The sequence below is a fragment of the Rhinopithecus bieti genome, unplaced genomic scaffold (genome assembly GCF_001698545.2).
Source record: "Rhinopithecus bieti isolate Rb0 unplaced genomic scaffold, ASM169854v2 scaffold_18745, whole genome shotgun sequence".
Classification (NCBI taxonomy): Eukaryota; Metazoa; Chordata; class Mammalia; order Primates; family Cercopithecidae; genus Rhinopithecus; species Rhinopithecus bieti.
In genome coordinates, this window is record NW_016809332.1 from 1146917 (window position 1) to 1163396 (window position 16480).

At 33.9% G+C, this 16480-nt stretch overlaps 1 protein-coding gene across 1 annotated transcript in view; it reads left to right on the forward strand.

Annotated features, from left to right (window-relative positions):
• Positions 1 to 16480, forward strand: part of SCN3A (sodium voltage-gated channel alpha subunit 3) — a 117671-nt gene that overhangs the window by 24402 nt on the left and 76789 nt on the right. Inside the window, 5 exon segments of the mRNA XM_017889190.1 lie at positions 4035 to 4160; positions 4163 to 4347; positions 10041 to 10159; positions 11751 to 11840; positions 16062 to 16190. Of these exon segments, the coding sequence (XP_017744679.1) occupies positions 4085 to 4160; positions 4163 to 4347; positions 10041 to 10159; positions 11751 to 11840; positions 16062 to 16190 (599 nt within the window). The 5' untranslated portion in view covers positions 4035 to 4084.

Below are 16480 nucleotides of genomic sequence, written 5' to 3' on the forward strand. Positions count from 1 at the left end.
CCTACTCCAATATCACTTCCTAAGGGAAATTTCCCCAAATCTTACCTCTTTCTCCCTTCCCTGGGAAGAACAAATTGATACTTTTTATGAACCTCAGACAATCACCAACTGTATATAACTGTATTATAATTGTTTGTATAAAAATCTGCCTCCCACATTGGACTGTCAGCCCCAGGGAATTGACCATGGGTTCCTGGTTCAAGCAGAGTACTGATTCATAGAATCCCTCCATAAATATTTTCCAAATAAATGATTTTGAGATCCCTTCCAGATTTGGAATTCTGCAGTTTATTCCTCAAATAGGATATACTGAACCATAATCTTTTTACTGGTTAACAAAGGGATGTATATGCTTTACTCACACACATTCACTCACACGCTTTTTGGTTTTTAGTTAAAGAGATCATCTCCTAAGATTTTTTTCATATCTTTTTTGTCCTTGCAAAGATAGCTCTGGAGAAAATTTGATATATTAAATTTTATGTATTTTAATAAATTATAATGTGCATATAATCATTAATAATATATATATTCCTCACCAAGGCATCAGTAAGAATTAATTTTTAAAGTCTGCTCTAATATGAATGTAAAATTATGTAAGAACTCTGTGTAATAAGCTCACAGAGAACAAAAAAGGAGAGGAAAAAAGTAAAAGAGAACTGCCAAAGAACTATGAGGGGTTTCTAAACCGCAAAATTGTCAGTGAAGCCATGAGAAACTCTAACTCACTAAATTCTTTAATTTCTCAGCCAACCCAAATATTGGGCAAACCCTAATTCCCTTGCAGGGGAAAAGCTGAGTCTGGAACTAGCCTGTCTTCTGAGGACTTAGAGACAACGGTATGGGAATTTCAACGAGACATTTTTATTTTCTTTTGACCAGGATTCAAATTCTTTATTTCAGCCCTTGATAAGTAAATAAGAAGGTAAAGGACTACTTATTTTTAAAAAAAATTTTCATGATTTTGTGATGGCACCTTGTTCCATATCATCTCAGATAAATCAGAATAATTTGTGAAAGTTATTCAGTGATTTCCACATTAGATATTTTAAACCTAATTTTACTTCTAAAACAAAAACCAACCAGGAGACTCCAATTAAGTAAAATGTGTGTATTAATACAAATTAGCTATTCCCATCTGGAAAAGGGCAGCCATCTCTGTGTTGAGGGGCCTCAATGATACTGAGACTGAGACAGGTTAGATGATACAGGCATACCATCAGCAGCAGACTCAGTACTAACTCAGCTCTCCCATTCCAATCGCGTGTGTTTTCCATTCATTGTCAATAAAGACATCAAAATTAGTTCAAAACCAAATCCTCAAATCAACCTTTTTTTTGTTTTGTTTTTCTCCTCTAAGAAAGCGATCATGTTTCATAGAATTTCCTTAAGACATGTTTGTCATGCTGTTTCATTTTTCATTCAGCACTTGGGAAGAACCACAGCCATTCAATTCATGGCAGGTGATATCAGACAGATGGTTTACACATCTTTGGGTACTTAAGGCTTGCAGAAAATGCTCAAACTCTTTCTGCACTCCAACGCATAAAAGCTGTGATTATTCCACACAGCTTAGAGTTGGATTGATTATGTGGCCATCAAAATTGACATAAGATGGCTAAAAACATTAGTTTTATTCTGTGCTGCCTCCCGTAAATTTAGAAAACACAAAATAAATGATCAACTGACTTTTGAGTAAAATAGAATTTTTCTCAAATCTTTCGATTCGTGTACTATACCGCTTGATAGAGAAAAAAAAATGTGCTGCCCAACTATAAAACAGAAGTTCTGTTCAAAATTAATGGGGAAAAATGACATAACTTTTGACAGGCCTGATATTTTATTTTATAATTTATTTAGAATATACCTTCATAGTAGCAAAAAGTATATAATGACAATGTTATATCATAAATACTCATTCAAAGAAAAAGATACATCTTACGTTAAAACACTTTTTGGGCCCCGCACATTGGCTCACCCCTGTAATCCTAGCACTTCGGGAGGCCGAGATGGGCGGATGGCTTGAGCCCAATAGTTTGACATCAGCCTGGGGAAAATGGCGACTGAAACCTCATCTCTACAAAAGATACAGAAAATGATCCAAGCATGGTGGAGGGCACCTGTAGTCCCAGCTACTCAGGAGGCTGAGGTGTGAGGATCACCTGAGCCAGGGAGATCAAGGCTGCAGTCAGCTGTGATTGTGCACTGCACTCCAGCCTGAGTGACAGAGTGAGACACTATCTCAAAAAAATCATAGTAGTAGAATATAATAAGTAATTTTATAAAAACACTTTTTTTGGTCGTTGGAACAGATCAAGGAACTAGTAATTAAGATATAAACTAAACACACACACACACACACACACATAATAACCTATATTGTTTTCTTACGTTACTAAAAGATCCAGAGCTTCTGATTGTAAGCTCAAGTACATGTAGTGAGCTGCCAAGAATTAGAGGGCCATTTAGGGATAAAATACTATGGAACCTAGAATAAATGTAGGGGCAGAGGGGAATGGTAGGAACAGGGAAAATGTCACAGATGACTTTGATCATGACTTTGGTGCCATAGTGGTAGGTTCTTTTATAAGATGACTGATGTACTTATTTTATTTGGTATTGTCATTGTTTCTGTATCTTTTGTTTTTAAATGTGATTTTTGGCATAATGAAAATAAAATAACTCATGTTTCAAAATTTACGTAGCCAATTTCTTGTGGTTTTGATAGTTCTATTATGTATCCTGCAAATAGATTTTTGTTCCTTTCCCTGAGAAATTGAGCAGGGCCACTCCATCGGTCGGCCTTCCCTTCTTTCCCAGCCAGGTGATCGGCATGTGTGAGTGTGCCCCTATACGCTGCACTTCTCAGTTCATTCCTTTAATTCCTTGGTCACAGTTGTGGTTCCAGTACAGCAAGAACTTGTTTAAAGAGTGGTTTGAATTGTGAGGATGCTTGAAACCATAAAAGAGGGAAAAGGGCTAGGGAAACTGAAGATAATTTAATTATGATAAATTACAGTAATATAGTGCTTACTAATTCCAAAAGCTATTCTAGACACAACATAATTAATTCATTTATTCCTTATGATAACCCAGGAGATTGGCTTCCCTACTATCCTCCTTTTATAGATGAAGTCAAGCAATAAGGGGTTACTTTGTCCACGATCACACAGCTCATAAGCGACAGAGCCAGGGTTTAGAACAGACAGAGTCTAGCACCCGAGTCCATGCTTTTAACCACTACACTAAATGGAAGATTCAGGGAAAATGTTAAAATTGTCTTGGAATAATTGAAGGGCAGCAGATTGAAATAAGAAGTAAACATATTCTCCATTGTCTCAGAAGGAAACAGAGTCTGGCTTAATAAAAGAAAGGAAATACAAAAGATAGATTTTTCTGGAGGCAGTGGCTTCCATGTCCCTGGTGGTTGGTGATCAGATCTTTTCTGGAGCAGCAGTTGTCAATGATGCTGACAACGAGAACAGTTGGGTTTGGCAAAACTTCGTTTTCTATCCTCATTTGTATGAATCAGGGATGTATCACAATAATTGCATTGTTACCAGTACTTCTTTATTTGGGGAATTACAAAGTTATGAAAAGGTGGGGGGTATTATGCAGAATAATTAAGCAATTTTATTGACAAACTTTGCTGGCATTACTCTTTTGCTGAAAGTATACTATGTTTTGGTGGAAAGGTGTCAAAACAGAATTTTTTAATGCTCTTAAAAAATGGACAAAATTATATATACTTGAGATAAAATATAATGTTTATATGTATTATATATACTATACATTGTAGAATGGCTAAATCAAACTAATTAACATTAAGTACAGACTTTTGATAGATTCATAAACTTGGCTTATTGAGAATTAGGTTGAATGACAAAGTTTCCAAGTTCAAATGTGTAGTGTGGTGCTAAAAGCATGACTTAATGTTTATAGCTTTAAAATTACTTAAAATGACATTTTAGTTGATTTTCTTATACCCAATTGCTTGCTTTCCTAACTCTCATGCAATTTTTATTTTATTGCAGGCAATTCATATGCAAGAAGCTACACGTAATTAAATGTGCAGGATGAAAAGATGGCACAGGCATTGTTGGTACCCCCGGGACCTGAAAGCTTCCGCCTTTTTACTAGAGAATCTCTTGCTGCTATCGAAAACGTGCTGCAGAAGAGAAAGCCAAGAAACCCAAAAAGGAACAAGATAATGATGATGAGAACAAACCAAAGCCAAATAGTGACTTGGAAGCTGGAAAGAACCTTCCATTTATTTATGGAGACATTCCTCCAGAGATGGTGTCAGAGCCCCTGGAGGATCTGGACCCCTACTATATCAATAAGAAAGTGAGTACTGGTTTTAGACTTCCAATAAATCTTTAATTAAACTCTTAACTGTAATATACTTTTCTGGGCCTTATATACAGCATCGTAATTTTTCTTCTGTTAAAGATTTTATAACACTCTTCACTGTCACTTATTTTTAGCACAATATAATAAAACAAACATTTATAAGAAATGAAGTCAAGAGTTTGTTACAGTGTGGAAATATGAATAGATGAATGATTTCTACAATTTCACAGTAATTCAGATAGTCAAAATTAAAATTGATATCAGCAAAGTGAAATATCTGTTATGGCTGATATGTTCAAGCACAGGATAGTCTACAGAACAATACCGATGCAGAAAAGAATTATGAGTGTATGTTGTACTTAATTATTTTTTAGTTCATGATTGACTTGATGTACCTTCACAAAAATTTGTATTCCGGAGGACAATAAATAGTCTTCTGCTTAGCACCCTCCTATAGGCAGATAATATGTGAAGAAGCATGTTCACTCAGAGATTCCTTTTTCCCCCCAGTCACCTAGAATATGATTAGGATCTTCTCTTAACCTTATATAGTTTGTGGCATGCTAGATTCTGGATCACCTATACTGTTAAAACATCACCCTGAAGAAAAAAATGTCAAAATTGGAAGGCCAAAAAAAAGAACTTTCAAATTTTCTCCATCTATACATGGTTTAAATTACTAGTTATGACTGTGCTTTCCTAATGCTAAAATAAATGCATAACTGTATCAGAATTAGTTGGTTTCTATAGTTAAACTAGCTGGGTAGTATCTTATAGAAAATATAAAAAAATAAGTGGTACACTCTATTCTTTCTAATTGGATATTAAGGCATTTTATAACCACGATTTATATTTTACACTTATAAGCATGAAACTGGTTCAATGTAGAAACTAAAGGTAAATTAATATCACCATGAGTTGATGACATAGATTATGGAAGATATTGAACACCTTTATTTGTCAAAGCACATCCTTTTAAAAGTTTATAATTTAACTTTATAAAATCAGTGATGGCTAAAGGAAATGACAACCATTCAGACATGGAATTAGTCCTGTTGTTCTAAGTAAGTACTTCTCAAACTTGCACATCCATACAGATTACCTCAAGATCTTTTAATTTGCAGATTCTGAATCCATAGGTCTGGGGTAAGGCCAGAGATCCTGAATTTCTTACAAACCATCAGGCTGTTACATGGCCACACTTTGAATAGCAAGCTTTAATGTTTTATTTAAAGCCATAAAAGTACATGTAAATAGTTAAACAGATTCTTCTTTTACCCTTTTTATAGCTAGTTTCATAAAAGGCAACATTTAACACATTCATGTATTTCTAAAAATAACTTATTTCAACAATTTACTATAGAATTGATAAAGAAAATTTGAAATTTAGTTATGATGATTACAATAAGTCACCCCCCCTCCCTGCCCCCAAGAAATTGGAAAAACATTATTATCCGGTGAAAACTGTTGCTCTGAAGGATATATTTGTAAAGATATCTTTAAGAGAGGAGGCATGATTCACTCTGCTATGATTAAAAATATTTGCTACTTAAAGAAAGGAAGTGTCCTTAAAAAAGTGAATCAATCAGCCAGGTAGGATTAAGGGCGAAACGAAAGGAGAACAATAGAGGCAAGCGTTAGTAATTTCCAAGGGAGACAGAACTTTAGTAGCAGCACTGAAAGGATTTTCTTCCCAAAGGCCAGACCACCTCATTGTGGAGGGGCTACACTAAACTACCTAACACATGCTCTTAAACATTCCACATCATTCGATTAGGTCAGCTGGCTTGGGTTCCACACTCAGCAAGAAACCTTCTGATTCCAATTTGTTTTCCCCTAAATCTGCTTGAAGAAAAGAACGTGCTGGCTACATCCCTACAATTATCTCAGACCATATGAAGGTCATGTATCTCATTGTAAATAAATAGATTGGAGGCCAGGCATGATGGCCCACACCTGCAATCCTAGGGCTTTGAGAGGCCAAGGCAGGAGGATTGCTTGAGGTCAGGAGTTTGAGGCTGCAGTGAGCTATGATTGTGCCACTGCACTCTAGCCTCGGTGACAGATCAAGGTCCTGTCTAAATAAATAAATAGGTTGGCATTCTTATTTTATATACCAGGTTTTCAAGTTTGGTTAATGTGAGTCTGCCACTAAAAAACAGAATTGTCCTCTGTTGTTGACAAAGTCAATTTTATTGCCTCCGTGGCTGAGAGCCAGACTTAGACCCTGATTTATTCATAGTGGCTGTGAACCATCTTGCGAGACATCTAGACAGTCTCTACTGTTGGCTGCACTGCTTTCGTTTATGAAGTATCCGTAAAGATGAAGATTGAGGTGCTATTAAACAAGGAAGTAATTTGTCATTCTTAGCATAGAAGGAGTAATGGAAGAAGCTAATAGAAGAGGTTTTAGAATTTAAAAATATGTTATGAAGCTGTGTTAATTATATGGAAAGACACCGATAAAAGGCATTTAAAAACTTTAAAGCATTATGTAACTCTTTGCCACCATTAATTAGTGATGCATTTTGAATACCTAATTTAATTAAATGAGTAACATCACAATGTATTTTAATGGCACTGAATTTGACCAGGGTACTATTAATAACAGTGACAGTGATAATCATAACTAACCTTTCTTGTGCTCATACTGTGTCAAACACTGCTAAGTGCTTTAACTCCTTTACTATTTAGTGAACCAGTGAGGTACGTCCTATTGTTAGCTTCAGTTTGTAAATGGGGAAGTGAAGCACAGAGAGGTGAAGTAACTTGCTCAAGACCACACTCCTTAAGTGGTGAATCCAGGATCTGAGCCCAGGCATTCGTCTCCAGAGCCAGAGCTCTGAACCACTAAGTGAAATGATATACTATGCTTATTGATATAATAAAATAAAAGAGAATATTAAAAAGTTGGTTACATCATTTTTTGAATTCTCAGATTGATGTGGTCCTAATCATTGAGATGTAAATCTTATTCTCGCCACAAAGTAGTAAAACTTTTAGTAAACTTATAAGATATGCGTTTACCTGGGAAAAAGCAGCAAGTAACATTCCAGAGTACAAAATAGCTGGTTTAACATACTTCCAGCTGTAGCAATGATGATCAGTATGATGTCAGTAGCAATAAGAAGTATTAATTTTTTAAGTCACATCATTACTTATCATTACTTGGAAACATAACTTTAGAATTGCTACAATTTATCCCTCCCCTATTCATCTGTCATTTTCTCAAGTAATTTTCAGTTTAGTATATCTCTTCATAACATCAGAGCCCCATCATTTCAAACTTTTTCTTGCAATTCTTTCACTATACAGGACATTAGTATTTTACTCTGCATTTCTCAGAACTCAGGGTTCTCTTTGTGTCAGGTATTGTTCATGAGAAATAAACTGGGATTGTAGTCTTAAGGCCTACTCTGTTTTAGAACCTATCCATTCAACGAAGATGCTCTTAGCATGTCAGCTTTAATTCCGCTAGTACTACAAAGGCTAATCTTGCAGGAGGAGCAAAGGGTTCCATGTTTAAAGGGATAATTTATTGCTGTTCACTCTGTTTTTGGAGATAGTTCAAAATGAAACCCTTTCCTAATGTTGCAAGCAGAAATTGCTTTTTCAGGGAAATTGTTTCAAAAGAGCATGAGTGCCTGCACCTTAAATTATGGTGAGCTTTTTCAAGTTACTGCTGTTGTTGAAAGCCTAAATGGATCTTGACTGTTCAACTTGTAATATTAAATAATCTAATCTTGTGACTCCAAGGCAACCCTTTAATGCTTCTGTGTTTCAGCAACAATCTTTCCAAGGTCCACTGTCCCTTACACATGATCCTGCTGCTGGTAAAGAATAGTTTGCTTGCCCACTTCATAAAACTATTCACATTTATAGAGTGCAGTTTCTGGAATATTGTTAGTTAAGTAATGGTTGGCTGTATGGTCTTAAATACAAAAGGGCAATGAACAGAGAAACTGCATAGTTTCTGAAAAAAAAAATGGTTAGTTAAATAATGGTTGGCTCAATGGTCTTAAATACAAAGAGATAATGAACAGAAAAACTGTTCATTTTCTGGAAAATGGTTAGTTAAGTAATGGTTGGCACCATGGTCTTAAATACAAAAGAGCAATGAACAGAGAAATTGTTTTCCCTCCCCTTAATACTGACAATATAAATATTTTTGTCTACCTATTTAAACAAAGCACGTTGTCAGTGAACATAAATGTATGGCATATAGCCCCTAGTTAAAGGACAGAAACATATTATTAAGTCAATGGATATAGAGAATAGAGGTCTTAAAGGTAAATAGTACCTTTAAGGTAAACCCACATTTTATTAAAACAAGTGTTTATTTGCAAACCAGGCTATTAAATACTGTGAAAAAATGGAGAAAAAGTAGATTACAAGCTCTTATGCTCAATGGTTTATAACAATTTCTAACCTAGTTCTCATCGGAATGAACACTGTGTAAATTGCTACTTGAGTATAATTACAAGCAACATGTAAAAGAGTGCAAATTAATATACTAAGACTTACTGGTAAAGAGAAACAATTAGGGAGTGATCAGGAGGTAGTGTGATTTATTTGGAAGGACATGATTAAGGAGGTGATTGATAGGTGAGAAAATTCCCAGAGAGAAGGGATTTTCAACTTTGATTGCATATTAGAATCGTCTCAGGAAATTTTTAAAAATACCCAAGTCTGCGCCCATCCCTCAGAAATTTTCATTCAATTGGCAATTTTAAAATCTCTACAGGACAGCCTAATATTCAGGCAGGATTAAGAACCTCTGACATAATAGGGGGCCATTGTAGGTGGAAGTATATTGTGAGGTGTGTTATGGAGACATTTACCTGAAATGAAGGGAGTTGGCCTTAAATGACTTTTTAGTTGCCACCTTCTTCTAGGAGTCTATGACACTCATATTCAGAGCCATAGGGAGAGTTTGATTGGTTGTGAGTGAGGTTGACAACTGAATTGAATTGGCCATAGCAAAGATGACTCTAGTGGAAAAAAATAAAAGATGATTCTATAGGAACATGGTAGGTAATCACTTGTAGCATAGCTAGTGCTAAGTGGATGGATTGTAGCTCTCAGATCATAGAATTTTAATTGTGGAACACCCTTTGAAATGGATATTTCAGACTAAGTTTCAATGCATCCATCCCTCCTCAGTATTAGCTGAGAAGCTGATCGCTTCTCACACATCTATAGTCAGCAAAATCAGGTTATTCAACCTGTTTGAACATTTTAAATCTACAGGGACAATCAGAAGCCGTCATAAACTTTTAAGTTAAAAGATTTGATGTAATTAAAATATTTATAAAAGATTATTTTAGTAGCAATGTGTACAGAGTAATCTGAAAACTTACCAAAGCTGAAGACAGATGGTAAGCTTTAAATAGAATTGGAATCTGTAAAGCTACATTACAATTCCGTAAAAAAATTTGTGTAGAATTGTCAGTATCAGCAAGTTGGAATCTTAGAGACAGATTAGATAATAGTAAATAGTATCCTTATTTGTAACTATATGTTAATTTAAACATCTAACATGTTTGTAGTTATGATATATCAACTGGTTTAAACAAACAAGTTTGAACAAACAAATTCTATTTTGTAAAAAGTTCTTCATGTATGTAAGCTCTTTAAATAAGCCCATGTCTAATTTAGTAAGTTCTTTCTCGTATTTTCTTTTTCAGACTTTTATAGTAATGAATAAAGGAAAGGCAATTTTCCGATTCAGTGCCACCTCTGCCTTGTATATTTTAACTCCACTAAACCCTGTTAGGAAAATTGCTATCAAGATTTTGGTACATTCATATCCTTTTAATGTGAATTGCCTAAATGCTATTTCTAACAGTTGATTTTAAAGAAAATGTCATTTATGTTTTCGAGTATTTGTAAAATTTCTTTGAGATTAATGGTAACATTGTTAGTTTAATTCATTTGTTTGCACTGTTTTTCCACTATTTATAACAAGAGTGTTATAGAATGACTACAGCATTACAGAAAAAAATATGTAACCAACCATGACAGTGAATGTGCTAATGAAATATATTATATAGTAGGAAAAAGAGCAAATCTCCTTACACCTTTATCAGCTTCAATGAGATCATGTATAACCATTGCCAAAGATTAGATTATGGTTAGTATTACTATTTGTATTACCAAGTGTTCAAACTTTATGCCTTAATTGTTTCTATATCTTCAGCACCTGGATTTATCCTTCTTTCTGTCCTTCCTTCCTTCTTCCCTTCCTTCATTCTTCCTTTTTCCCTTCCATCTTATTCCCTTCTTTTTTTTCAGTAAATATTTATTAAACTCATACTATGTGCTCATGTACATGGTTGAGAATGTATATCAAAAAGTCGAACTTAAAACTATTTACAATGTTAGTCAAAAAGTATATGTAAAAGGGCAGAATAGGTGTGGATTTCAAGAAAATTCTCAAGTAACAATAAAATAGAATGGTGATTTTCTGAGGCAGTGTTCAAGAATGGGCATTTTGTACAGGCAGATTCAAAGCAGGCTTCTATATAACTTAAAGACTGATTCACCTAGAGACAGGGCAAATGAGACTGATAACCTTTTGAGGTATGAATTCTCTCATTCTATGGCTTGATGTTGGAAAGTATTTATATTCTAAAATGAAATATTTATCTCAAAATATCATAAACTTTCTTATAGGGAAGTCAGGACTTAGAATCCAAAAGAACGTACTACAGCTAATTCTCAGAAGAGCATCAGAATAGTGCTGTCTGTTTAAGTATAATGTGGACTAGACACAGGAGTATAGCCAGATGGTCTGCTGGGTTCCCCCACAATCTAAAGTGTAAACAAAAAGCTAGAAAATAACATTACCTTATCAGGACAAAATTGGATCTCCCTCTTTTATGCTATAAAGCATAAAGGAGTAAGTTACATCACTACAAACCTACTATTTATGGTAGAATTCTCAATCAATGTAATCTTTGATTATACTGGGCTCTACATTCTCACAATTTTTACATTGCATTCGTTAACGTTTTATAAGTCAGTGGGGATGAACGTACCTGAAATACATCTTTTACACTTATGGCATACTATAAACTTACTAAGGGATGATGAGTTATTCTTCCAGGGCAATTTCACACAATTGATTGGAATGCAAAATAATTTGCATTTACTTCAAATAGAGATCATTTTTCTATTAAATTCAGTTTTGTGAGTATATTATATAACATGAAAAAGAGAGTGCACCAAGGACATATCACAGGCTTTGAAGTGTCTTATTATTTTATAATTGTTTTAAAACAAATAAGTAATATTAATTTCATAGTTTTTGCATCGATAAACTTTTTTGTGTGTTTTGGATCATTTATAAATGGCCATGGTAACCTACTAACATTTATTCCTTAACTGTAATCTACTTTATTCAGCATGCTTATCATGTGCACTATTTTGACCAACTGTGTATTTATGACCTTGAGTAACCCTCCCGACTGGACAAAGAATGTAGAGTAAGTAGGAATAACTTATTGGAATGAGAAATGCACACTCAAATTCTCTAGCAGTCTCCTTGTGGGTATAGTCTGACTTATGGTTTCCATTTCTGTCTAAGAAAAAGTTATTTTCATAATATGAAAGAAGATAAGGGAAGTTCTTTGGGGGAGTTATTCTTCTTTGAGGTAAGTATTTTTCCAACAAACTCATGACAATATCTGTTAAAGAGAGGTTATAAGTTAGCATACACTTTCTGGTAAACTAAATCAATCATCTAGCCTAAAATTAAGCCTCAATCATTGTTAATCATTTGAGATAAAATACTATGATCATTTGAGTAATTTGATAAATTAAATTATTTTATTCTAGTATGTAGTTATTATTGTTATATTCAAATAGAATAGAATAGATTTAGGTTTTTAGCTCTAAATTAAGTAGATGTCTTAATTATACATCTAAGATGTCTAAGCTATATTTAGATATGTAAGTTATTTATACACAACATGTGTGCTGAAACAGCTTAGATGTGTTCCATAAAAGAAAGAAAATGTCTTCCATAAAACTGTGTTCATAAAATAACAAGGCTTAGGGACACATGATTGGGGGAGACTAAAACTTATGGAACTTTGTAACTAGAATACAACATAGAAACAATAATAATCCCAATAAAAAGACACTTCCCCAGTTGAGTCTCATCTGATGTTTGTATCTAAAATCATAGCCTTTGAGTTCTTTGCGGTCTCAGATCCTGGGCCTCATCCTTTCTCCCTTGAAACATAGACTGGGGATATTTGTATGATTTCATCAAAGTAAAATGCTTCATTCTGTATTTTAATACATGGAGAAAGGTCTAAGCACATTAATTGTTCAGGATGTTAAACCAGGCCCTTGCTGCACTAAAAGAAAACACTTCTGTGGATTTTCTGTATTAGTATCAAGATCTTTTTATTATTATTATTGTAAGGGATTTTCCATTTAAGTGTGAGAAAAAAATGCACTTCACTGTTTCAAAACATCAACATGCTGGGGAAAACTGTGCATGAACTAATACAATTTCTGCATCGTAACATTATTTCATTTTCTTATTTTTCAGTCACAGATGAGGTTATTTGCATCAAAGAAACATACTTTCTAGTGAAACAAAGTGGTTGGATTATATAGGCTATTTATATATAGTATAATACAATATTCAGGTATCTGACTGGTTAAGTAAAAAATATAATATGTTCTTTTATTGTTATATTTTAAAAGTAATATACAATCAGAGACAAAATAGTGTAACAAATACTGCCACTTTTAGTTCTGTTTTTATAGATTTCTCTGAGGATTTACTGTACCACTCTAAACCATTATTTATCAGTAATTTAACATGCTATTTTTTAAAAAAAGGTAGCTTGAAAATGCTCCCTAAAAATTATTGTAATAGAGAATCCAGCTCTTACATTGAGGAAGGCCATTTAACTTAGAACTCTCATTTGCTATACATGATTTTGGAATTAACAAAATGGACAGTCCTATGTAAGACTATTCTGTAGGTGGTTTTCCCAGCAGAAATTATTGAAGCATTTAAACATGTATCAATTTCATTTATTTGTATAACCTTATTAAAGGATCGTTAAAGAAGGTAGTTGGAGTTTGTGACCAGCCTGGACAACACGGTGAAACCCCATCTCTACTCAAAATACAAAAAATGAGCCAGACGTCGTGGCACGCACCTGTAGTCCCAGTTACTCAGGAGGCTGAGACAGGAGAATCACTTGAACCCAGGAGGTGGAGGTTGTAGTGAGCCAAGATCGCACCACTGCACTCCAGCCTGGATGACAGAGTGAGACTGTGTTTTAAAAAAAAAAAAAGGCAATTGAATATGTAGACCTTTCTTTCTAAAGAAACAGTAATAACTTAGAGATGATTATACCCATTATGAAAGCAGTCTTAGCTTTAGAAAGTTTTTGATTCACATCATTCAGCTGGAAAACTTTGCACAGGTTTCCTGATCAATTGTCTTCAGTAGCTTGAAAACAAGCCAGCAGGAAAACAGCAAAGTAGTAGTGGTTACTACCCCAAACCCTGGGTTCAGTGAAAAAGAAGATAACTTAGTTCTGAGATGAAAACTGAAGTCACTGATATATGATACAGTCCCTGTACAAAGATGTGGCATACACAAAATGACTTGAGAACCATATTATATAGTGAGGGGAGTGTTATGTAAGGCAAGGCACTTCTATAGACTGCATTTTATTTAATTTTATTTATACTGCATTTTATTTATATCAATATATATAAAATATGAAAATTCAACAATTAAAATTAGGCAAATTTCAAGGTTCTAAGACACCAAAGTTAAAAGAACAAAAACCTGTGACATAGGCAGAATTGAAGGCTTGATTATGAACCTAGTGTGGGCTTAGCCAAGAAAGATAAAGGTCCCCTGACTCCCACTTACCTGCCCAACCTAGTTACTAATAAGCGTTTTTGAATACCTATTCTGTGTAGAACTCTGTCTCAGTAGGCTCTAGCACTCTCTTCCATAGACAGCCATGAACACTTCCCATACATTCCAAATGTACCCGAGTATTTTCTTAATTTTCCAAAATCAAGAACAAAAGTAGGGACTTTAATCTTATTCCTAGTAACTCTATAGATAACAAAGAATTGCCTCAGCATAAACCACAGGGTACTAACCACTAATATAACAAACAGAACATACATATGCAGTGTTTCTAGGTCTTTAAAAGGCCAACTATCTCTACAAACAGAAATATCATGGTGATTATGTGTGTTACACAACAATCCAAACTACAACACAGCAAACATAAGCTTGCTACTGTAAAATATATCTCTTCCTAATAGTCAGCTACTTCATAACAAGTAAAGATAGCAATTATTACTTATGAGATCAATTGAGTTTTGGGGGAGAAAAGGAAGGGAATGTACTTAAGAAAACTAGACTTGGAGATATCTGCATAAATTATCCTTGATGTCTTTGTTCCCTCATATGAAAGAAATTTGTACAGAAAACGTTTCAAAAATAATGACCCTAACGTTTTTCATATACAAAATCCTGGTAGGCTGGAAAATCTAATGAATTTAATATGAGTAAATCAAATCTTTGTGGCTTGGGTGAAGTGCTCTGAAAATAAAAAATTGTGCTTTTAAAGAACACAATATTGAAAAACAAGTACTCTCAATTATTTTTGAAAAAAGAATGAAAACAGCAATAACTTATATTGTCAAGACTCAAAGAAAAGAGGGCTAGAAATACATGACATTAAACAGCAAATAGAAAAGTCTTCCACCATTTTGGAGGCTGAAAATTGAATTTCAGCAAGGTTTGAATGATTTAGCCCAATTGCATAGAGATAGTAGCTGATGCAAGGTTAGATTTAAGAATTTTGTTTATCCGTATATTTTGGTATTTGCGCAAACACACACATATAGAATACTGGTGAACTGAAACATTTCTTGTGATAATATATGTGCATACACACATACATATATCTATACAACACACTCATGCACACACACACACACAGGGTGGGAGGGAGGAAGGGAAGGAGAGAGATAAATGGGGGGCAGTTTATAACTCTGCATGATTCTTACAAATTAAAAAAAGAAGTATATTTTCTATAGTAGACATGTAAAATAGCCCTCAAAATGAGTCTACTCATTAAGAAATTTGAATAAAATATTTTATTATTTAAATAACTAAATCCAAGCTATGTTGCCTCTAAAGTTGTACTGTCCAGTGAGGAAGGCACTAACCACATGTGGCTATGGTACCTTGAAATTTGGCTAATCTTAATTGTTGAATTTTCATATTTTAGATATATTGGCTTAAATAAAATGCAGTATAAAAAATAAGTTTACTTGCTTCTTCTCATCTTTTCACTTGCTACTAGGAATTTGAATATTACATTTGTGACTTGAATTACATTTCTATCAGACACTGCTGCACTAGAAGGTGAAACTCGATGATTTTCCGTAAGATACATGAAACTATTATTCTAAAACCCAAATAGTTAAATGCAATTAGATTCTTAGAGAATATATTTTCTTTTCAGTTTGACTCTTTGCTCAGACTTGTAAGTCTAATTAAATGAATAGATTATTTGATAAATAGAAGTAAGGAACAATATATTAATGAAAAACCACAAAAGGATAGGATTTGCTATGATTGAAAACATTTATTTTAACAGTTCAAACAAAATTGTTAATTTTGGCTTGGATGTTTTTCCTAGGTACACATTCACGGGAATCTATACCTTTGAGTCACTTATAAAAATCTTGGCAAGAGGGTTTTGCTTAGAAGATTTTACATTTCTTCGTGATCCATGGAACTGGCTGGATTTCAGTGTCATTGTGATGGCGTGAGTAATTTTGAAAATTTGATAAACATAAAGGAATGAAAATAGTCATAGCACAAACAAGGTCGTTGTGTTATATATTAGATGTAGAGCTTTCTTGTTAGTCAAGTTAACTATATGGATTTGTATTTTAAGAATACATATTAGAATACATATTGCAATGTAAATACATCCAGCAAATGATCAATAAATGGGATTATCTTCATGTCATATAGTCTTTCTCTTCATAAAAATGAAGTTATTCATTGACTACAATTTAATAGCAACAACTGTACTTTGATTAGTTTTGCAAA